This window comes from Sturnus vulgaris, chromosome 4 (assembly GCF_052056855.1).
Source record: "Sturnus vulgaris isolate bStuVul1 chromosome 4, bStuVul1.hap1, whole genome shotgun sequence".
Lineage (NCBI taxonomy): Eukaryota > Metazoa > Chordata > Aves > Passeriformes > Sturnidae > Sturnus > Sturnus vulgaris.
The window spans coordinates 28565188-28590864 of record NC_142246.1 but is presented as its reverse complement, the minus strand read 5'-3'; the positions used below and the strand labels follow the sequence as shown (position 1 = coordinate 28590864).

Here is a 25677-nt window from a genome sequence, read left to right as displayed (position 1 = left end):
ATATAAAACTTACATGATCTGAAAAACTGATTAAGTCTGATATGCCATATCAGCTATTTGTGTACATAGAAAGAACCAAATGTGTTTATCATAATAGTAACATACAAGTCCAGATCAGAAAATTTGAATCTCTTCCAACTCAAACGGGTAATGTCCAATTTAAAGGCCAAACAATCACAATTACTCCTAGGTCAATGTTACTTAATTACTCTCAGTCCCAAAAAGCTAAAACTGCATTCACAGTCTAAGACCATCATCAATAAAAGGTCCCGATATCAACCCAACTATCATTAAAGAAGTATATGCTTCAGTAAGAGAATGAGATCTTGAGCATCTGCAGAACAGAAGCCAATATTTGGTAGTCTTAGTGCAGTACACAGTGGGAAAAGGTGAACATGACTCTTACGAATGCTGACCCACTGTGAAGAACATGCTTCCATACTACACTGCTTGATGTAAACAAGATGTAAACAAACCCCCTCTACAGAGACAGTACAATCATCATTGCAATCCAATTCGTGCACAGCAAAATATAGGTCTGATTACATAATAAGTTTGAAGATAACTGATTTGGCAGTTTCACTTCATTCACTATTCATGGCTAAGATATAGAAAAAAGAATCTACTTCAGGCCAGAAGCAGCTCTTGTAAAAGAACAAATTACCTATGAAGCGAGGTAGCTGTAAAGTCTTTTGAACAGTAACTCTACTCAGTAAATTCACAAGTATGTCAAATGGAAAACACTATTCTAGATAGCAGGAGAGATGAAAAGAACTCACTTTCTTTGACAGCAAAGTACTTGGCAAAGAAGATTAATAAAATGACAAAGCATGAGATGTAAGACTTGTCAATCCTCTCCCGATGCAGTTGTAACTATAGATGTAGATTCCTTAACAGCATAATTCTGTAAAGCATGCAAGGAGGGGTGCAAGACCTAGGACTGATGAACTACTCACAACTGAGCATTCCTCATGGAGAGATCCATTAGTGGAAAACAGCTCAAGAAAACCAAAGCTGAAAACAGTAGAAGATTGGAAGATTACAGGTTGGTGAAGAGATAACGCTTCCCCTTTCTGGGTATCCATTTGCAGATGCTGTTAGAAAAAAAACCCACCTGTTGTTATTGTGCTAGAAAAAAGAGAGAGAGAAAGCAAGGACAGCAACACACATGGACCCCTCTGGGGAAAAAAGGCCAACTTTATTGAACGGACAGCCCATATTTAAAGCATATTACACGGAGCTAGGACAGGACAGTAGCTCATTGGACAACTGGGAAAAACATCCATGAGACCATACCTCAGGATGTGTCCCATGGGAAAAACACCAGGTGTTAATCTTTATTATGAATTCCATTCTGTTTTTCACCATATTATCACCTTGGGAGACTTCCTCCCTAACTAAAGCCATAATCAGCTTATCAGCCTGGGAATAGACCTGAGAATCGGGAGAAGTTCAGGCCTAAAAAAAAACTTTCAAGCTATAATTTCCTAGCTCTCTAAATGTGTGTGTCCACACCTACTGGATTAGGTGAACTCAGACTGAATGAGTTAAGCCGTTCTTACCCATCTTATATTGAGATCTTTAGATGATTTGATGTCATAAAATATTCAAAGCACAAAGTAGTTTTAAACCACTGCTCAGAAAGGAATTTAAAAAGAAAATATGTCTTCTGATTATCACAAGATGGCACATGGTTTCCTGTTCTGGGAAGAGATATCATCTGAACCATTTTCAACACAACAAAACGCAGCAACAGGACAAAAATCACTTCCATGAGGGCTCCTGTCAATAGATGGATAACAAGAGAGGCAATGATTAGAGCTTAATGAATAAGAATCATCCCTTTTATAGATTAGAGCAGAGAGTGATCATGATGAGATCAGAATCCATTACTAGCCTTATGTATTTCAGGGAATTGCAATAAGGACTGAAGCAGGAAAAATAAAAGCATTTAAAAGAGATCATATCTGTTTTGATAGCATTTCACAAGACATCATCCCATTTTTCTTCTCCAAGTGTAGCAAAGTAGGAAGTTTATAGAGCTGATTTGTGCAGACTAGTTCGAATTTTCAGGGAAGAAATGCAAACTCAAAACCTACAAATCACAATGAAGACCTCCAAGCCAAAAGCAAGGAACTTATTAAATCTCAAAGACAAAAGGAGGTCACAGAAAAAGAATTGTGCTGAGTCTCTGAGAACTACTACACTTTATGCCATGATTAGACAAGTCAGGTCCAACAGAAAAACAATCTGTGTTGAATATCTGTAAAACTGAATATCCTTTAGTATCTTATGGTTAGAAATACTAACTGGGGTATCTGAAGAATTTATCCTTCTTGTAACTTTGCAGTGTTTGGAAACACGAGGAGAGCACATAATACTTAAATATATGCTAGCAATCAGAAGAGTACCAGTAGGAATTTTCACAGAGAAAACCTGAAGCACATGAAATAGCAACTGCGTATTTTCTTCTGCAGTGTGAGCTGCCAGATAACTTTCTAAAACAATGATTTATCAACTTGGAAATGAATGACTGATTCGAGGGCAAGTTTAAAAAGTTAAAAGCCGAAAAATAAATAATAAAAAAAGGAATTCTTAAATTTCTTTACTTGCAAGGGGTATAGACCTGTAAGGAAAGCTGACATGAGGACAATAACTGAATTAAGAACAAATACAGCTTTTAGTCAACTCAGAAATGGGGAGGAACTCAAACAGTGGCCGAAATAGGCTGATGGTAACTAGGAGGAAGAAGAAAATAGCATGATCTAATCTTTCTTGAATGCTGTCAACTGAGCCCATTTGGGTCCTGACAGGATATATTTGTATAAATACCAGCATTAATGTGCACATGGTCTCTGATTTTAGAATAAATCATACAAATCAGAAGGTAAGAGAAAAGATGAGTACAAAATAGTGAAATCAAATCCTTGATTCCTTTCCACATTTGTCTTCAGATATCGTAATGATTACAGGTGTGCTTTCCTCTCCCACTCCAAAGAAATCCAGAGGGTTTTACATGAAAGAACAAAAGAAAAAATTCTAATTAATATCGATTTCTTCAGAGAGATCAGAATTTTACTCAACCTACTTTTGCATTTCATTTATGTCTCTTCTTAGAGGAGAGCAAAACATGACAATCTATCTTAGAACAACAGATATAAAACAGATTGTGGGAACACTTTCAAAATCCATCTGTACATACAAGAAGAGTAGAATATCAAAAAGAAGGAAAAATTTAAAAATACAAAATTCTTGGGAAGAATGTTGCAAATATTGTAGAAAAGATGAAATTAAAGGCTATAAGGAAAAATAGCTACATAATCAAAGAAGTGTGACATTATGTAAGAAGTATGATGAGAAAACATACGAAGGAAAACCATCATATGAAGAAAAAGTAGAATCACAGAGAGTTACAACATGAATAAACAGATTGGAAGAAAAATAATGCAGTATTACATTGAAGGCAAGAGACATACAACCTAGTACAGGAAGTGAATGTAGGCAGTCTGAATTTTGACTTTGAACAGACTAGAGAACAATTTTTGGCATAAAACACATTCATAACTTTCCCCAGGGCAGCCACAAATGTTCCAGGATGAAGTCTGCTCTCTTAGTTGAGCAATATATGTGAATATTCAATTTCTAGAGAAAACAGAAAAAGCTAGATAATAACAAAAACTAAAAAAAATAGGAACTAAATTATACAAACAAAAAATCCCCACCATCTGGGATATAGGAAGGAAATAAGGAGACTTTCAGGTTAAACAGAATATGAGTGTAGTCACAGGAAGAAAAAAAGTAACTTTTCCTGTACCAACTTGAGCTTGCAGCTGAATCTGTATTTTGTAAAAACCCAGAGGGTTTGGAAAACAAGTTATACTTTGAAAAACAAAAGAAAAAAACAAGTGGAAAAGGCAATGAAAAACTGTATGAAGATGACTACAAATGTCAAAAATCTTCAGAATCCCTGTCAGAGGAAGGATACAAGACTATAAGAGACAGACCTACCATTATGATTTTTCTTTATGAAGAGTTAAGAGTTGCATAAAATTAGAAAAATATTCACCCTTGCATCCACACTTTTTCAAGACCATATGATGCTGGCATTGTCAAAGTTTCAAAAGACACCAGGGAAACTGGGTTTTTTCGACCATGTGCAACCATAAATATTTGATGGATTTCTATTATACATTCAGTTTGTTCTGCTTTCAGAAAATATCATAACATACAGAACTAAATTTCATACATCCTTTTTAGTCTAACAGACTTTTTCAGATTGACAAAACCTATCATGAGCACTTAGTGCACTTTTTTTTCCAAAATTAAACTTGCTAAATTTGCTATTAAGAAAACCACAGAGCACATAAAGACTTTTTCCAAGAAGAATTAAAAAGAATTTATGTTGCCGTCTCAACAAAAAAAAAAAAAAAAGGAAAAAAGCAATGTATATCCCTTTCTTTGCTATGAAATGGGAAAAGCAAGAAAAAAGAGAAGTACCAACCTTTACAGTCTATAAAATGTACAAGCAACCAAAGAAGTTACAAAGGAAACCAGTTACATATCTAACAATGGAATTTAAATTCCTGAAGTCTGCAGATGACTTTAGCATTAGGGGCAGTCCTATCAATGTCTCTCTCTCTCAAGCTGATAGGGTAAGACAGCAATTTTCTTTCTTCTACAAGGATTTCACAAAGTACTACCTTGTTTCATTGCTTCACATGAAATGAAAGCCCACTTTGGTTTCAAGGTCAACTCTTCAAGGATGAAGAAATTATTTGAATTTTTTTTTCTCCAAATATCAGTCAATCTACATCTCTAAAGAGAGGGACAATTGTAGGCTATTAACAGTAATTATCAAGGACAATCAAAAATATATATACACCACTTTACATGGTTAACAGTAGCAACATGATCCAGTCAATTTAATGGACAACCTCCTATCAGACCAAAAAGTGAAAGGTCCAAAGCAACACATGGAAACTAATAAAAATCCTACTTCATATTAAGGAAAATTCACATTTCCTCTTCTTGCCAGAAATAACAAATTGTAACACAGAAATGTTCATATGACACAACTATTTAATAACTAAAATTTGGATGCAAGTTCTAACTGTTGATTTTTCCTTCTTTCTTTTCAGGATATGCAAAACCATCCTTTTCCTTCTTTTTCTTATGATAAAACATTTCAGCGAAGAGATTTTACAAGCAATTTAAAAAAGCCTGAAAAGTAGGCAGTAGAGAAAGTTTTGAAGACATCACAATTGAGTGTAAGTTTCACTTTTAAAAAATAGGTAATTTGTATATTACAGCCATTACACCTATTTTAGTGTACATTTCAGAGTACTATGTCTCCTAATACTTCAAACTTTTCATCACAACTCATGGTCATTGTGAAAGAAATCTTCATCTACTCTCACATTATTTCACTGTCATTTGATTGCTAATGATTATTCATAAACTCTTTGCCACCTCTGACATTCACTCTCCATAGTTTTATTTTGTTGTGCCATCCATTCATTGGTCACTTTACTGTAAGAGTTTCCTAGCAAATCCTGTTTCTCAGGAGGCAAAACACGCACATAAACATGACAGAAGCACTAAGTTTAGCATTTTTCCTCGTGCCTAGTACCTCAGTATTTTCAAACAACAAAACCTTTTACCTTTCTCAGCCATCCACATGAGATTCTGGCACACTTGCCATTTACCCATATATCAAGAAATGAAAGTATCACAGTTTCCTGAGCAGGAATTCCTTTAATCAGAATACTACATTCCCAGTAAGTTCATTAGAAGAGAAAGGACGTAGCATGGTGCTAATTTAATGAATGGATTCAGTGGTTCAATAGGAGGTAGAAAATCTCCAGTGGCAGATAAAGCACTTAATCCTTTTAATATAAAATAATAATTTTGCACTTCTAGATCTGTTTCTGAGTATTTCAAGGAAAATAACTATTCAAAGATACCAGCACATAATTTTTATCTAAATTAAAAAAAAATGTGTTTAGGAAGAATGAAGCAGAAGTTCATTGTGGAATATTAAATCATGACAGTACAAGCAGTCAGGAAGCTTTAATGCAAAACCTAATGGTTTAAATATGTTAAGAAAGTGCTATTTAAACACCAATATTCAGCATTCTTTTCTATGCTGAAAATAAAAAATTCAGGTACCTTATAATGAATAACTCAATAACTCACAATGAGGAAACTGGAGGTGAAATTAATGTCTATGTTAGAAAAATAAAAATATGATGTGCTTACCAAAATTACATTTCACGCTCATAATATCACGAAGTCTAAATTTTTACTTTCTGAAATTAGCTTCTAAAATCCACAAGAAATCAAATTTCTAATTCTATGCATTTTTCATTTTCAGAATGTGAGTACAGTTCTAATAATGGAAACCAGCTAAAACTGTCTCTCTAGGCCCATTTTAAAACACAATTTTAAAATTTTTTGTAGAGTCAAGATTCAGTGTAAAGACTTGAGTAAAAATGTGTTTCCTCCAGAACATTTTTACTACCAAAACAGTTTGTTAGATGCAGGAGAAGTTCCATTTTCACTTGGGAGAAGCACAGACATGAAATTACTTTTGAAAACAAAGCTGCTGTATCAGCTAACGAACTCGTAGTTTTCTCCCTCACAGACAAGCAAGCATGAGTTCTGCATGACAGCACAATGCATTCATTGCTCAAAAAACCTGATGCTGCTATAACTGAACAGCTTCAGCTAGATTTTTCAATCAATTAAGACACATGCTGATAGAGAAATACATTAACAACCATATCACTTTAATATGGTGGGATATAAAAGAAATGCAACGAAAGGTTAAAGTTCTATTTTCTATGATTCTACATGTTATCTGAATGTGCAATATATACTTGAATTTACAACCTATCTAACATTACTCACTTGAGGCTCTTGTGAATTGAGCACACCTAAGGTGTCATCATATCTATCCTAACTTTATGAAGGGGATTAGGAGGGAAATATTCAGTTCTTACACAGGTGGGACCATCTTCATCAGTACTGCTACTGATGGCCCTACAGATGGCTAAAGCTCCAATGCTAGAATTCTAGAGTGGGGTGACTTCAGGCTTCATTGCTTTCTGGTGTAGCTCACTTACTAATATGTTTTCTACAGTATAAAAATTTTTGCACTAAAATTAATCAGCTTTAGTGCCTCTCATTTATAATTTCATTAAAACAAAGTGAAATAATGGGGAATTTGACCACCTATAGATTAAATCATTATAATCTTGTGCTATACTCTCTTTTGCTTGGTATCAGTAGAAGTAATGAAGTACTTAGACGAATCCACACAGAGCAGCTAATCGAGGAATTTGGATCTACAGAGTGGGCAATTTTAAAGTTGAACAAGCTTCTCCTGTCTGCCATCAGGTACTTACAAAGCATACACAGATTTTGTGTAATCTCCCCTTGCTTGGATATTACATTCTTGTAATACCTAAATGGCCTGGGAGACTGAAAGAAAAATGCAAATTTGAGAACCTTTATGGTCCCACCACGACCTCTATTACTGTCAAATATTCCAGGGCTGGCTCTTTGAGCACTGGGTGTAGTACACTCTATACTTAGTTCCTTCAGCCACCTCTGCTGTCACAGAAAGTTACAACTGAGAAGATGACAGCTGCTTAAACAGAAAAAGCAAGTGTACACAGGTTATCCTGAGAACCCCTCACTACTTTAAAGTAACCTTGATTTCTTTCACTGCCCTCTCCACTGGTTTGGCAGGCAGTACTCATGTCCAGATGGTGGACAAGTAAACCTATTTGAACAGATTGTATTACAATGTTTTACACTGAACAGTTATTGGATTAAATGTATAAATAGCTGTGGGAACCCAGGACTTTCCTCTTTCAAATGATCATCATTCAGCCAGAAAATTATCTTCCCTCTTGTCACTCCTCCGTGGCCCAGTGAATTTTGCAACATTCTCCAAATCTCTGCGTCGATGTAAGAGGACAGTTCAGAGTGCAAACAATGCTCTAGAGGGGGAAAACAACCTACATACTTCAGAGCAGGAACTTCTTGAATTAATGCAATAGTGAAGATCATCTTAAGGGGATCCAAGCACCCAAAAGAACAGACAGACAAGTGTTTGTGAAGCAGCATAAAATTTCGCAAAAATCAAGTTAATATCAACTGCTTCCATTGTATCAGTTTCCCAGACATGCTTTCACCATAATTCTACTGTAGAAAAGGCTGAGATATCATATTTAATTGAAAATTTAACTCCTATTGTGAATGTTACAAGTTCATAGCACACAATGAATCTTAGTTTCTGTGCACAGGATGGGCTAAAACACAAGATGTCAAATCAGATAAGGACTGTCCTTCTTCATGTACTAAAGCAGAACTTCAGGTAACTATTACTTTTAAAGAAATTGCATTATGTTAGCAGCCTCATGAACCAATATGCAGTTACATGAGGGCATTTTAGTCTAAAGTTTTACTCTGAAAGCTACATTCTCCATGAAGTCTGGTTAAAGCATCCTTGATCATTTATAGCATCCAGAGTTACAGGACAAAAACCCACAGATGTCAACACCAAGACAAATGCTATTTCACCTAGACCAGGGCAAACCAATGTGTGTACATACATGTGTGTGCAAATACAGGTACACACCCCCACATCTCCATTGACTGATTTATTTGGCTTAGAGGAAACAAAAAAAATGAAAAAGCTTACAATGCATTTGAAATGGAAAATTATTAGCAATGCCCCTGACAGACTACAGGGAGAAAGAAATTTTCAGATCCCCTGAAGTTGCAAAATAGAGCTTAAAAAGTAACTAGGAAATTAGGTAAAAAGAATGTAAAAGTAGACAGTAGATTGTAAATGTAGCTGGAACCAGTGGATAAACAGGTAATGGTTTAACAGATAAACAGAATCCAAGTGGTTTTGTGACAGTTATGTATCAAGAACAAACACTGTATGCCCTAAGAGAAGTTCAAGGCAAGGTCACTTACAATTTTGGGGGCTCAGAGTGAATACAAACACCTTTAGATGAGCTTCTAAGACCACAAAACAACTTCCAGTAAGGGGCAGAGACATGTAAATTCATTCTAGGAAAAGTGATGTTTATGTATTAGCTTGGAAGTATGTTGTAGTGACTATGTATGGTCATGATGGAATGAATACCCTGTTGTAAAATTTCATGATACACATTCAATAAGAGGAAAAACCTTCCAAATGTGGGCAACACTGTAATAAAGAATGCCTATTTTCTAACACTTCAAATTGTGCTACAAAGATTATCCTCTGGCTTATTTCAGTATCACCCCAAAACCAAAAAAGCATAAAGGAAATAAAAAACAATTATAATATCTAGAGTCTGTCCCGCAGATATCAATAACTTTATCTTTTCTCCTAAACAAATTGCCACCAAAGAAGCTAGTGCACTGCCATCAATAAATAAGTAAAAAGAACATAATATTTTAAGTAACAATTTGAACCACTGAAGCAAACAAAGACAAAGTATCTACAGTTGCCACGGAAAGTTTAAGAAGTATTAACCAAAAATACCTCTCCTACTTTATAGTTAAAATAACCCTATTCCTCGGCATAGTGCAAAAAAACTACTGCAATATAACAATTCATTAGACTAAACAGACTCTTGCACGACAGCAAAGTTTTAAGTTAAAGGCCTAAGTTTAGATTCAGCATGCACCCTAGCCACTGACAAGACGTGAGAAACAAAACGTATGAAAAAGCCTGAATGTGTATGTATGACCTGAAAATAGGAAAATATAAAGGGAATTAGCTAATTAATTACCTGAACAACTGTCAATTATTTTTCATTAAAAACAGGCTAAGTATCAAAAGACTTCACAAAACTATCAAGTTGACAAAAATGCTTAGTATAAATTATAAAAAAAGCCCCAGAAATGAACCTGAAAATATAAATGGGAATTTTACAGTATTACCTAAACGTTTGCATGACAAGCTTAAAAATTTACATTGAAGAGATATTTACATGGCTCAGACATGAATACATACACAGCAAAATCTCAAAAAGCTAAACAGAAATGTCAATATCCAAGATTCAGTAGACTGTCATAATTGTCCTTTTTTTGCAGCAATTGGATAATGAAAGCAGCTGAACAAGCTAATTTTGTAATAGGAGACAGCAATAGTGATTTGAAACTATGAAAAAGCCAAAGTAAAAGCAGAATAGAATATAGTTTCTATCCTTCAAGCAGCAGATGCTACAGCCTATAACCTTGAGCAGCTCTGTGAGCTCAAAATGTAATTCCAGAGGGACTGCATAACTGTAATTACCACTTATGTTATGAACTTGATATACAAAATGTTCTGTGCAACACAGCCAAACTCTGCTAAGCTTAATAACCAGTTCATCTGAAATTCAAAAATTAGTTGCTTTAGATTCAGCAGCAAAGAATGAGAAAAATTAATGGAATGGCATAGTTAGGCTAAGGACTGCAACTGCTTAAGAAGAGATTATGAACTTGGGGTATTCCAGAATGGTATTATCAGATACAATCATGAGAAGAAAGTAAAATCCTAATAGCAAATCCTATTAGGTGGGAGAACAGTCTGTCCAGAGAAATGCTTCAAGTCATGCCACTACTTTAGCAGTCAGGAAGAAGAGTTTTTTCATGAAGAATAGCAAGGGTACAAATCTTTTCCATGTCACTGAACTATTTCCTGTAACCAAATTATTGCCAGGCCTATTTTTCAATTTTGTCAGAAGCAATGCACTCAATGAATGTACGGAATTGTGTATCTACCTTAGAATATGAAGGACTTGTGATAATCACACATAAAAAAACAAAGTGCCTGAAGTGTAGCTTTCAGGTTCACTATAAAATATTCTTCCATTTGGTTATGGCAATCCCGCATTATTGAAAGTTGCGACAAAAAAAATAAGTATAATATTTCAAATATACAAACAATGAAGATATTATTATCTACTTTTATAAAACTTCATAGTATTAGATAAAAAGAAAACATTGTTTTTTTGTAATTTTAGCTGCTCTCAGATTTATTAGAGCAAGAGAATGAGGCCTAAACTAAATACCAGGTAAAAGTCCTTTAGTTCTGACTATTACCTTAGTGAATAAAATGTGACCTTGAAACACATTTAAAAAATTAAGAGAATAAATCTGAAGACCCAAACCAAAATCCAAAAAAACCGGTGCTTTCCCATTCCAGTTTTACTGACTGATTTTACCAGAGCATGTAGAACTCAAGCAGATACAATCTGTATTTTCCATGTGGTTGCACAGGATGTGCTGTATAAATGGTTATAGAACAGAACAGGAGAAAAGATCAATTATGTCACTGATCTGTCTTATGACAGCAAGGATGCCAAACAGAGACATCTGGGACAGAAAAGTTTCAGGAATCCAATCACAAAATGCTATCGGGCCGTTATAAGCACCCTTTATTTCACTTATTGTATGCAGTCACTGAAGTTTTTTATACAGATTGGTTAAAGCCAGAACTGCCAGTCAATTTTGCCAAGTTTTTGAAAACATTAATTAGAAATAAAGGAGAGAAGGATATGGATGCTTTATGGGGTTGTAAAAAAACAGCAGAAAATATGGAATTCTTATAATTTTTTTTTCCTCTACATTGCTCCCATTCTTTTTAGGACAGAGTAGAGAAAAACATTTAGAACTGCATTTACGAATTTTATATTTTCAGGCATGGCTTAGAACCGTTATTTCACTTCAAATCTAGAACCCTTATTTTAAAGCTTGAAGCATTGTTCAAAAAAAAAACCTCTCTCTACTGTAACAACAGTTAAAATGTCAAATTACAAAAATGCATATAAAATCTTCACTTAAAATACATCTTTAAAATGGCTTCAAGGCAAATCTACAGTCAGGCCTGAGCTTCCCTCCACAGATGCAACCTTTACCACATCTCAATTCTTAATGAAGTTTTTAAAGAGGAGTCTGTAATTGGTGTAACTGCCAAACACTTACATGTATCTTATGTCAAAAGCAAAAACATGCAGTGCTCCACAGTCTGGAGAACAACCCCAAAATTTTCACAATTACAAGACCAAGAAGGCTATATGTTCAAGTTCAATGTTAAACAGAATTTTAGTAGACCAAGAGAAGAAACTTAAGTTTTAATTATCACTATGTTTTTCAAATAGCATCAGAGATCCTGAAAAAGGAATAATTCATTTCTTAAGCTACATGCGAAACTGAATACATGCTAAACACTCCCCATTCATCACAAATCTTTTTTCCTCTTTTCTTTTTCTCAGCTCTACCACGTTTCCTAATATTTCTTTCCATTAAATACACATACAGAACATTGATCAGAAGAAAAGAATGTTACAGATCATTGAAAACAGCACCAAGAGATAGAGTAAGAAACTAAGTACTATTGTTTCAATTTTGGAGCAATACCAAGGACAGCAGGTTTTGCTGGCTCTAACTCTGAATGGGTGAGAATTGCTAGCTTTTGGTGAACCACTACCAGAAATTAGATGGGAAAGACATTTTAAGCAGCATGGAAGACGCCATTCTGGCTGCAGCATGGTAATAATAACTGTGAATAAACACAATAGGCTCACTATGAAAACCTAAAGGAAAACAAAAACACATGGTGCACAAACAAGGGGAATAGTGCCAACCTATCCCAGTTAATTTCAAATAAAACCGAAAAGTATGTTCAGATTCTGAAGATGCTCTCAGAAAAATTATCATATTTAATACTTTAAGCCTTAAAAAAATACACAATTGCTTCTATTTATTTTCAAAAAAAACAACCAACCAAACAATAATCTGTTCTTTATGGTCATGAAGAGGACAAGAAATAAGAGACTCAAAAATGTAGGCCTTGAACACACAGGAATTTAGGTTAGATCTTTAGGGGGAAAGAAAAAGCCAGAAGTTGTAGAGTCACCACCACTAAAGACTTCTGTGGGCACATCACACACATATTTGTCAGGAATAATAAAAGTATGGCTGAGCTTTGGGAAAAACTATGTTAGATTGTCCTCCCAACTCTATATCCCACAATTTCTCAAAACTCCTGTAACTTCTACACTCAGCTGAGGAAATGAGACAGGGAGAAAAAGGTAAAGAACTATTATAGATATATGAGTCTTGAAATCCTTTAAAAATAATCAGGGCAAACTAAGACATCACAGAACCTTGCGTTACAGAAGAGCAAAATTACTACAATATTTTTATATGTCTTCAGCATCTTTTTTAGTAGACTCAAGCCCAACAAAATACTTCCACCTGAAGCAACCTTCTATGTTGATCTAAACAGACACCCTTCCCTGTGTCAGATTTAGCAGTAATGACAAACTATCTACAGAAAAAGTTACTCCAATTGCATATCAGTGGTTTAACTAAGCTTCTGAGCCACTCACCTGAAAACTCAAAAATAAACATTAACCTCAATGAGAAATGCTTCTAATATTGCAAACCAAATGTTCTCTATGTGTTGCAGTCACAAAAAAAACCCCTAAAATAGAAAGCCAAGCAGTATATTTCAAAGTGAATTACTCTGATTCCTTTAATTTTTTTAATAGTTTAACCCACCTCAAATTTGTATAAGATACATAAAAAGCATTGATAGGGTTGGGAACAGAAAATGCATGTATGTTAATATAATTATCTCAAATTCTGTGGAAAGAGTCAATTATTATTCTCTCTTATTATGCATACAGTTTCCAAGAAAATAGTCCTTCTCAAGTGTCTTGTTGATACTTCACAACCAAAAACCTTTTTTTACTTCACTTTAAATAAAGGTACTTTTCAGCACCAGAACTAAAATCATAAAAATGGCTTTTCAAATCTAGTTAGCTTCTAAGTATGAGCTATGAGGGAAAGTTGTAGTGTTGTTCTTCATCTCATTTTCAAATCAGACATTCCAATGTCTTCTATTTATCTCCTCATTTGTGAAGGCTGTCATGAATGTCCATCATATGGAAAAGGTACAGCAAGATTAAAGCAAAGCAAGAGCAATGTTTGTGTTTTTACAAGTCATTAAGTCATTCTAAAAATAGCTTCCATGAAACCAGATGACTAATACTCTACTAATTCAAATCTATTTCCAAATAGCTCTTTAAATTCTTGCAGATTTAATAAAATTTAAAACCAACCTTAGCACTTCTCAGTAATTTGCCAGAGAAGACAGTTTCTTTAGTTATCATTAAGAATATTTTACTGTATAGGACTACATATTTTAGCTATTTAAGAACTTGCATATTTTCTAAATACAGCTTTAATGTAGTATTTCATAATCAACACAGAAATTAGTAAAAATGTTTTGCAGTTTCCCTGGTTTATTTTCTCTGCTACCATAAAGTCTATCAGAAATATCTAATATCTTAACTTTGTCTTCTCCTTCCTGCAAAGTCATCTCCACCTCTTCCAGGCTCATACAAATGATCCAGACACCTCCAATCATTCAGACTTGGTACACACTTTTCTATGTAGTCAACACTTAAAAAGATAAATTAAGAAAAAATTAAATCATTGTCTTCACCAAGAATACCTTCCTTCCTTAAGATTTAACTCCAACATCTCAAGTTCCTTTAATTTTGAAGCAGTTTTCAAGTAATCAAGTTTGGGTTTTTTTTCATTTAATCAGGAAAGCAGTTTCTCCTCTTTAGTCTTTTACCTCTCCTTCAAGAGAACCACATCAACAAAGATACACACAAAACACAGAGAAAAGAGGAAAATGAGACGTAAGTTGGTTTTATCTCATGAGATACACATTTCAACCCTACTACATTAGCTTTTCTCTTGCACTGTTCACTTTGAAACAATTCACTGTGTGTTCAACCATTTTTCCAAGTTTCAAAAAAAAGCTATGTCAATCTTACCAGTCTTTGTATAGAAAATCTTCGGTTCACTTTACATATTTAACTTCTATCACCTTTACTTGTTACCACTGTCTTTCTGGACAGTGGTGTGAACAGCAATTTCCTGATGCATTCCTTCAATTCACATTATTTTCCTCAGAAAAGTTTTCAAATTTTATTTCCAAACCTCTTACTGTTAGTACAAGTTTCATTTTTCACATAGAGATGTTTTCCTCATGATATATATTGGATAAGCTACCACAGCTTTTAACATGAAGGTTACAGGCAAGAAGAGTCAGACTAGCTCTAACAGACAACACAGACACGTACAATATATAAAACCCTGGGAAAAACGGTTACACTTTATTTTAAGCTTGCATTTAAAGTGAAGCATGTACTTAGAATATTGCATTATTTCTGTAAAGATGCAGTCATAGATACGCTATATCTACATAAAGCCAAGAGTTTGTCTGTATGAGCACTCCATTGTATTAAAATCAAAATATTAAACAGGAATGAAAAATGGCAGCAAAAAAATTCAGAAGACTGGGATGTGCTAGCTAAAATCAGTTGAAAAGGAAAACACTGAATAATAATCTTTACAGAGGAGAAATACCTGCTTGAATTGTAATACCAAATATGTGGACAAATAAACAAGCATTTACATCCTTTGATATACCACCTCCACAGTAGGACTGGGAAACTTTCTAAAAAGTAGTTGTACATGTCCATTTTAATTTGCCATTATTTACTTGTTAGGAAAAGGATTTCACTTAAAAGAAAGATTATTTCAGCTATCTTGGTAGCACAGCTGGCACTCCACATGAAAGTGTCAACAAAAGTTGCAGTGCCAGCACATCACAGCAAGAGAGAATCAAGTGTCCAAGATTAAACACATTTTATTAAGAAAACCTAATAAGTTAAAGTTTTGAAAAGAAGTTAATTATACCAGCAGAAGGGCAACACATTTACTGCTTACTCATTCCAGAAAGAGTGGAAAAGACAACGAATGCCTAGAATGAAAATGTTCATTTTTCACAATGATGCCCAAGGGATTTATTTCAATGATCAGATTACTTATCTTGGTAAGACCACAGTCAGACCATTTTCTAGATACTTAAATAAGAATTTTACATACTAACTTTGGCCTTGTAAAATCATAGAATATTGTGAGTTGGAAGGGACATCATTTGGAAGAGACATTGAGTCCAACTCCCAACTCCACCCTGGGCAATGTAAAAGTCAAATCATATACACACAGTGTTGTCCATACGTTTCCTGAACACCTACAGGCTTGGGTCAATGACCACTTCCCTGGGTACCTTCTTGTGTGCCCAATCACTCAGTTAGCATCTCTTTCCTAATATTACATCTGAACTCCACCTGAAGTAGATTTAAGCCATTCCTTCCACTCTTGTCACTGGACACCAGTGGGAAGACATCTCTGTTGTTTTCTATCTTTGACCTATAAGCATTAATAACCTACATAGTTCTTTAAAGAAAAACAAAACAAGCAAAACCCCCAAATTTTGACCATCCTTCTCTTTGTCTGAGCTGCTAGTTCAGAGAAATAATCAGCTATAAAAACTGTTCCTTTCTTCTCCTCCACCATGACAAAAAACAAGTCCTCTCCAAAACACTAACATATGTTAAAAAAAACCAAACAATCAAACAAACAAACAAACAAAACCCAACAAATGAAAAAACCCAACCCAATAAAAATGACAAAACTCTACAGTTTGGTTAAAAGCTCACTCCTCCCATAAACGAAGTTATAGTGAAACTGTAATGAGATATTACTGGGTGGCCTAGCACTTGGTATGCAAAAGCCTGGCCTGAAATCTAGGGCAACCTAGGAAGAGAATTGTAGCCAGGTCTAGTAGCACTGAAATCTGGAAAAGCCAAGTACGTACACTACATATTTTTGCACATTTCCCTATTCAAATACAAAAGCTGGTGAAGATAAGCTGCTGATATGAATCTGTATTAAAACTGTTCTTTCCTCCAGGTCTGTCTTACTCCGAGGACACCTCGAAAAGAGTACCATCACCTCCTCCTGCACTCACAGACACACCTGCTCACATCGCTTTGATGCTAGTTATTAACTCTGGGCATTTCGTTCCTTTGGCACCACAAACATGGGGTTTAACTTCGATCTCCCGCGGGCTCCTCGCCCCGTTTGTCCGCCAGGCCCCCTTGGCCCGGCGCAGACGGCAGCCGAGCCCAGCCCAGCTCAGCCCGGCTCAGCCCAGCCGTGCCGGGCGCAGGAGGGCGGCCCGTGCCCCTCTTTGCTCGGAACCTGTGATGTCAAGGCCCACGGCAGCGCAGGGCACGGGCCTGGGCAGGGACAGTGCACTGGGGACCGCGGTCCCGGCGCTGCGCCCCTGCCCTCCCGCTGCCCTGGAGATGCCGCCGCCGGCCATCGCCTCCCGAGCAGAGCATGGGAAGCGGCTGCCCGGCGCCTCCCGCCCCACCGGCACCCCGCTCGGGGCTGGGGAGGGAGAGGGGCCGGCGCAGAGCGGGGGAAGCCGGGCGGGGGGCGCCGGGCGGACGGGGACGCGGCGACTCCGGAGAGGGAGGCAGCGCGACAGGGCACCCCCGGCCGGGCGCGATGGCGAAAGAAACGAACGTCTCTACCTCCTTCTTTTTCTGTCCTCCCCCGAGCTGTCCGCAGAGGAGGAGCAGGAGCAGAAGCAGCAGGGGGAGGTAGCCCCCGGAGGGCAGGTGCGGCAGACGCCGCACTGCCCCGGCACCCAGCGCCATGTTCCGCCCCCGCCGGCGGCACCTGCCGCACCGCCACGCTGAGCCGGCCCGCGCCCGGCCAATCGCAGCGTCCCGCGGCGCGGCGCCGCCTGGGAAATGTAGTTCTGCGGGGGAGAGGGGCGCTCGGCTCTGCGCGGGTGCCGCGGGCAGCGCTGGAGCCCGCTCGGCTCGGCTCGGCTCGGCTCGGCTCGGCTCGGCTCGGCTCGGCTCGGCTCGGCTCCGTCTGGGGGGTTCTGCCCGCCCGGGCTCGCAGCTGCCGTGCCCGGCTGCCTGCAGCACACAGTGCAATCCTGAATCGGGACTGTAAAACAAGACAAAACACCAAAAAGCCTCACCAAGAACCGACCCAAACTATAAAGATTTCTTTCTTACATCTTTATGCGCACACGCTTTTCAGATTTCATTATGCAAGCACAAAGACATCTTTGCAGAAAATAATATTAATGCAATATGCTGATACAATTAATTCCCAGAGCATTAACTGTGCAGCTCTAAAGTGATGGTCTGATTCATGACACAGTCCTCAAATCGGTGATTGTGTATTTCTTGAAAGTGCATACGGCAGTGCACAGGATAGGTAACGTTAAATTAATGAGCACATACTTCTCTTTTTTTCCCCTAGAATCTCAAGTACACTCTTTATGCTGCGTCAAATATTTACACACAGCTGTGCTGAAGACTCAGAAAGCAGAACTATTCATTTCTTTAGGTATCATGCTCTATCACTAGAAAGTTTTATGTATTTTATAATAAAACACCACTATGAAATAGAAAGTGGAGGCCCCAAGAATGTATTTTAAAATATCTCCTTTTTTTGGGCAGAGAATTTCTAGGTGGTATTATCGTAATATCAGATTTTACTCTGATCACACAGCTGAAATCTGAGCACCGAGCAATTAAATCGTTAAATAGGCTGATTTTTTTTTCTTCACTTATATTTGCATAGTGTCTTTCAGAACTTACATCTATCCCTAGGAATAGTAGAATGTATTCAGATAATCTACCAAACACTTAATAAGTTCAAGAGAGTTCAGACTATTTATTATCCACATCCATCAGATTCTGACTATTGTTGGGCAATAGTAACAACCGTAAAGTGGTAACCATGACATTGGATTACAGAGATTTCTAAGACCTCTGCTCTAAAGAGACAGGATATATGTATTGATCAGAACTGTGCGTTTTAAAAACACTTTTTTCCTTGTCTGTATTTAGGTAGGAGATAAAAATTCAACGGAAACTTTGCACTGGAACGAGAGAGGCATATGTAAGTTAGTGTGCTAAAAAATAACATTTCATTAGAAAGTCTCATGCCTCTCTTGCTCCAGAAGGTGATTTTACTGGAACCTTGTTTGAAAAACTCTTGGTATCCTCCTGAGCCTAATAAAATGTGGACATTTCACATTGTCACTGTATGAAAAGAGCATTAAAACTACTGAGAACATGAAAACTACTGGGAGCTCTTAATTCCTTGAAAAGACTACAAAACTCATTTGACACAACTCAACTTTAATTGCCAAATTTCTTATATTTATTTTTAATCTATAATCTCAATTTTCAATAACTTGAAGTCCATACCTTAAGCAGGAAACAGCAACATGGACAGGTTTTATTTTTTTTCTGTTCAGAGTTTCACATGGACCAAAATTTTCATAGCCTGGCTGTTTTTTCTAGCTCACTGGATAAAGAAGGCTTCACACAGTTGATGCAGTAACCAGGATGTACTTGCACACAAAAAGTGACCCAGGGAAGCTGTAACTACAAAATGTTTTCCCACATTTATGATAATCTGAGGCTATTCAGAGTTTTTGCCAATAGAATGAACCTCACAGGTTCTATGTGCAGTCACAGCTGCTGCACCGTGGTGTATATGAACATGGACCTGGTAAGGAAGGCCTTAAGTGAAAGGAAGGTATCTCTCTATTCTTACCTCAAGGAATGACAGAGGAGGGAGTATAAGCCTGGAAAGTACAGTGCTAGAGAAGGTAAGATTAATGTGAAGGATTACATGAAACCTGACTGGTTTACATTTGCTGTGTTATTGGCCTTGAGAGTTAGCTCTGTTAACAGAGTAATGAGGGGAATGGACGTTCTTATGTTAGAAAATAGACCATTTTTGGGCGCTGAAATGCAAATGTAATGCAAATGACCTTGGGACAACAAGGGAAGTACAGTTTGGGTAAGAGTCCTATCTGATTGTCAAGTATCATCATTTTCCAAATTTAATTGGAAAAATTTCTACAACCCTACAAATATTTTCTGCAGCAGTACAGCATTACAAGCTCCAAAACGTCAAATTTATTCAGGCATTTTGATTTTTATGAAGCCCTATGGAATATTTACTTACAGTCGCAGCCTGGCCCAATGACAGAAATGTCCCATTAAGCTTATATGCTGCAGCTTCATGGAAAGAAGAATTGCATTTGTCAAGTACAAGTCAACATTTAACTGACATGAAATGATACAATTTGATCATTTTACTGAGCTATGATGAACCATATAAGCTCTGGGAATGCTTATGTGTTTCCTTAAAACTAATGATGCTAAAATATTTTTATGCTTTTCATTAAAACTGCAAGGATATGAAAAAATAAATGATGAATTTCTTTGAAACTAAAATTTCTTTGACCTGGGATCGAAATAATGTGCCAGAACTTTCTGCAAGAATTTCAGACTTCTTTTCTAATTCCTGCATCTGAAATTTGTAGAGATAATAGGCTTGCAAAGTGCATCGAGTTAGTATAATCCTGCTCTTAAGGAGATAGGTGTTGTGTGCAGGTGATGTTACAGGCGAAGTGTCAGAGGTGGTAGTAAGGGCTTCTTCAAGAGAAGATACTGGAAACTTCTGGACAAACACAGTTTCTTAAGGAAAATCTTTTACTACTTTTATATGGTCATTTAACAGTCACAAGTCAGAAGCCGCAAACTTTAATGTTGAAAAATGGATTTACTCTTACAACAAAATGTAAAGATATCCTCTTTTGGCTTTCAGCCGTCAACCTTCAGAGAGCCTTTTTTCATTCAAGCCCCATTGATTTCTCCCTACCCAATGAGCCACATCACATCCAATTCAGGTCTGAAGGGTGGTGTACTGAGTTATATATTCTCTTTCTGCTGTTGAAGATGAAGCGTGCAAAACAAAACTTAAGAGTTGCTGAGAGAAGCTGCCTCCCAGAGAGGCAAGTTGCCATTAATCAATTGCTGTCGTTAATAGGACTATTACTTCTCACAGATGTGCTTTTCAAGATACTGAGGCTCTAGGCTTTTGGCATTGCAGAGATCTTGATGCATACCATTGGAAAAAAATCTGCTCGTGCATGTGGTTGGCAGTAGTGCAGCAATTGCTGATTCTTGTTCTGAACTTTGTTTACTCTCAATAAATAAGATAAAACTGCCTAGCTATGTGTCAGCCATCCCAGTTTATCAATTTATGGAGTGACCTGTTTCAAGACTTTTTTTGGGGGGGTAGTGGAGAGAAGGGAGAAGAGAGAAGGGAGAAAAAACAAAAGAGAAAAAAAAAAGAAAGAGAGAACCAAAAGAAAGGCCACAGTTGCCCAGGCTGGTAATACTGAAAAATACCATCCTAAGTTGAAGCCAGACTAACAGTTTTTTTCATAATGTTTTGTTCCTGAAAAAGACAACCAATCTCTTCCTTGGGAATGCAGCTATAGTACTTGCAACGAAGCACACTGTATTTGCTTTTGCAAATAAATTTAATAGCATGCTTTATACGCCTCATATAAAAGATAAGTACTATGAAGCCAGATTGACTAGAAAAGCTCATAGCAACTTCACTTCGGTATCTTTCATTACATTTAGTTTTAGTAAATTTCTTATTTGTGTATACAATTCTGATGTAAATATTTCTATCATCTTATTTCCCTGACTTCAACAAAGATTCCAACAAATATTATACAAATAATTAATAGTTGGAATTGAATAGTCAACATGAAATAATTTACATCTACACCAACACACCATACATTAGATTTTTTTTTTTTGTTTGTAAACTTTCCTTTTGCTTTGTTCATAAATGAATTTCATAATATTATGATGAATGCATTGCATGTTATCTTGGAAAAACAGACACATACAGACTAGATTAATCCATATATTCAGGGAAACTAAAACAGCAATCTAAGCATAACCAAGAATTTCCTTGGGATATATATTATATTTAAAGATTTAAATCTTTGTGTGGGTGTATACTTAATGCACCTATTATATCATGCTTGTTTTACCATTATCACAGAAAATGAAAAAAATTTGCAGTCTTTATTAAGTGCTTTAATGGGAATCTTAGGTTGAATCATCTCTCCCAATCAGGGGGTATTCAAAAGTATGAAATGCAACTGCTCTTTAGCTCTATATTAATTTGATGGCTTAATCATAATTTAGGGTTTATAAGCATGAAAAGGATATAATATCTTGAAAAATTAATCCCAGCAGTCTAATTAATCTAATAATCACAAATTGTATTCTCCATCAGTACTATATTTTCTAGTATACATAGGAAAATAAAAAGTGCAGTTTATAGCTAGTCCAATAAACAATCTGCTTTCTGTGTCACTGTACTATTATTGCCTCAAGTATCATGAGATGTGTTAGTGTCTGTTGACCTTTTTGGACAATTTTTTTTTTGAAAAGACACTTATGAGAGCCAAATCAGCATTGTAGTGTAAGAACATATGCAGGCTGAAAATGTAAAACATTTTAAACTTTTGGTAGGTTGACCTTTGCTGGATGCCACTGTTATTGCCCTCCACAGCTATAGCAAATGGTTCATGGGTCAAAATAAGAGCAGGAAGAGATCATTCACCAGTTCCTGTCATAGGCAAAACAGTTTAGACTTGGGGAAATTAGTTCAATTTACTACCAATTCAATCAGAGTACAGTAATGAGAAAAAAAAACAACTCTTAAAAATACTTCCCCGCTGTCCCTCCCTTGTTCCTGGGCTCAACTTCACTCCTGAATTCTTTCTCTTCCCTTCAGTGTCACAGTGGGACAAGGAATGAGGGCTGCAGTCAGATCATCCCATGCTGTCTCTGCTGCTCCTTCCTCCCCAGGAGGACAACCTCTCACACTACTCCCCTGCTTCAGCATGGGGATTCTCCCATAGGAGACCATATTCCACCAGCTTCTCCAACCTGAATCCTTCCCACAGGCTGCAGTTGTTCACAAATGGCTCCAGGGGTTGGTCCCTCCTATGTGGTCACAGGTTCCTGCCAGCAAACCTGCTCAGCTACAGACTCCTCTCCCCATGGGTCCAGAGGTCCTGCCAGGATCTTGCTTCTTTGGGCATCCACCTGCTCTGGCAAGGGATCCTCCAGGGGCTGCAGGTGGATCTCTGCTCCACCCTGGGTTTCCAGGGGCTGCAGGGGCACAGCTGTCTCACCATGGTTTGTCTGTTCACGGATGAAAAGATAAATCAGAAAAAAAAAGTCATACTTGGTTTGAAAGTCGTTTAAACAGCAGCTTACATAAAACGTCTTCAATCTGTGTTAGGTTCTATGGGGACAATCTTTCAGCTAATTATTTAATACATATCCATATAAATGTAAGTACCCAGAGCAAAGAGATTCAGCTCTGGATTAGGAAATGCAAATCAGCTTCAGGAATACCAGCAGTAAAGCTAACAAGAGATTAGCATAGAAGCTTCAAAGCTAATAGGGGATTACCTTTCAGAAGAACTTACTAGTTTATCATCATGAACAAAAATTGTAACAAAAAAGATGAGAACAAGAATAACTATGAAGAAAAACATTGAGGGTAAAATCAGTAAACTGTTCCTGCAGGGAATACATGGCACTATATTTCTAAGCACAGGCCTGAACATATGTTTTACACTAGACCTCCAACCAGGTGCAAGTCAAGGGTGCTTTTTAAAGCAAGGTACTTTAAATTAATTTCAAAGCCTCACCCATTCAGCAGCTGAGTTTCAAGCATGTTTCTGTCCAGACGTACTTGGAGTCCTATTGTAAACAAGTAAAATGGGTTTGCCTTAGAAAATATGAGGACAGTAAGGCAGAGACCTTGGCTGCTTGGCTGATACTACTGTTTCCAACACACAAAGACACTCATACATATATGAGTACAAACTTAAATGACACATCAATGAAAAGAAGGGTGTACTGTTGAGAGGCACTAAGTACAAGAAGTTAGAAGGGTTGTGAAATAACAGACCATATAAATAAAATGTTAAAGCAGGGATGTCCAAGGGAATACTGGAAATTGTATTAGTGTAACTAAAAGTTGTCCTGAAATGTTGAAAATGGCACCCAAAGTTTATTTTGTTCACAGAATAGCAGAACTGCATTGGTTATTTCACAGTATTCCATGCTATTTTAATATGTTTATATCATAATTATGTCTCCCTTTTAAAACCCCAACTCAATAAGCTGAAATGTACCGTCTATCTGCATGGCAAGTTTGAAAAGACTGATAAAGCTGAATTCAGTTCAGATAGAGTCTCACTTTTAATAGTTATTAAGGTTTTTCTTTTAAGTTGAATTCTTCAATTCTGTGTTTTGCTTCAAAGGGAGCAAGCATTTGCTTCTCATTACCTTTGTTCCACAAACTGGGCAACAGACACCTTCCTGAAAAGAAGCTTGGAGCTCATTGGTTTTGAGAATATCAGACATACCCAACCTAACTCTCATACTCTTTCCTGCTCTGGTTTTCTATTAACTTTTTGTTTTGTGCTGCATTTTAAAATTTTAACTGTCAATAATTACATAGTTTCTGTTCTGGAAGTAACAGGAAAGTTATAATACATAAGGGATCTGAAAAATAATTGCAGCCAACTTCAGGTGTTTTCCTAACGATCAACACAACTGCAATCCCTTAGAAAGCTAAAGACTGCAAGAAATGCCTCCATACGCTAGCAAATGCATTAGGAAGCCTTCTCTTTGTGAAGCTGGGAGTATAGCTAAAGCATAATAAAAATTTATTAATATCCTAATTTGTTACAGCCTGTCCCTACCACAATGGATACATATGAAACATTGTACGTGTTCATTTCTGTCTAAACCAACTCTTTTGTTCTTAGCTGTATGAGGAGTTAACTTACTTGATATGTGTAATGAAAGGTACATACATTTTTAAACATTTTAAATATTTAAATTCAAAGGTCTTGATCCCAGGCTTGTCATTAGACTACAGACAAAGCAAGTAGAGCACCATGCTGTATCCCATTCAGTAAAGTTTATGTATACATCTCTGATCGTCTGGACTAAATCCACTCTGAAGCATTTGCTCTTCACAAATATTTCAATGAATCATACCTGTTACAGATGAATTAGCAGCAGCATGAAAGGATATTGAAGTAAATCTATGAGTAATCTGTCCAAAGACCTTTAAACTAATGCAAATGGCAAATCATTTACCATCCCTATTTAGTAGGCTGTTACATTGAACTTGGACAGGTGTAAATTAAAATTATCTACACAAATTGAGACGCTAGATTAATTAAATTTTCCAATTTAATCATACTGACATAATATTTGTGACATGCATATTGCACATTATTTCACTTTTGGGTAAGTCAGTCTCAAACCGTTCATTCTTGAAACCCTACCATTAATGCACCTGCTTTAAACTGAAGAGTGTATTTGTGGTGGTGTCACAGCTGAATGATGCAGGTTAAGGAGGAGATGGATCTATTTGCCAACCTATCTTCCCCTCTCCTTCTGTAGCCTTCAAGACAGGTATGACTGCATATTTTACCCAGAATTCTGTGCTTATTACTACTAAAAAATAAAGTAATACTTGCAACTTTTGAACTGCAGGACTACCTTTAACATATAAAAATATAATCTTTCAGTGTAAAAAAGAAAAATTACGTTGAATTTCCTGTGGGACATATAAAGTTGCTGCAACTGTCCTTATGGAAGTTCTGTGGGATGTAAACATCTTAATATTGTAAGCTTTACTGAGAGTCTCCTAAGATTCTGGGAAAACAATTTCAGGCTGATGGCAATTGAGCCTCCAACACCAAAATCACTTGTTTCTATAAACTATGATGTATCTGCTACAGGTGCAAGCTGCTGCCACAATAGTCACAGAATATGGTATCAGCAATACCAGAAA

At 36.7% G+C, this 25677-nt stretch overlaps 1 protein-coding gene and 1 long non-coding RNA gene across 3 annotated transcripts in view; both read right to left on the bottom strand.

Annotated features, from left to right (window-relative positions):
- The window catches only part of TUSC3 (tumor suppressor candidate 3), a 112035-nt gene extending 94403 nt beyond the window's left edge, over positions 1-17632 (bottom strand). For both annotated transcript variants that reach the window (XM_014873517.2, XM_088163429.1), the window contains exon 1: positions 17463-17632. In XM_014873517.2, the coding sequence (XP_014729003.2) occupies positions 17463-17588 (126 nt within the window). In that variant the 5' untranslated portion in view covers positions 17589-17632. The remainder of the gene's footprint in view (positions 1-17462) is intronic.
- Positions 17633-23378: 5746 nt separating this feature from the next.
- Positions 23379-25677, bottom strand: part of LOC148223925 (uncharacterized) — a 91371-nt gene continuing 89072 nt past the window's right edge. The window contains exon 3 of the long non-coding RNA XR_015803551.1: positions 23379-23561. This is a non-coding gene — a long non-coding RNA (uncharacterized LOC148223925). The remainder of the gene's footprint in view (positions 23562-25677) is intronic.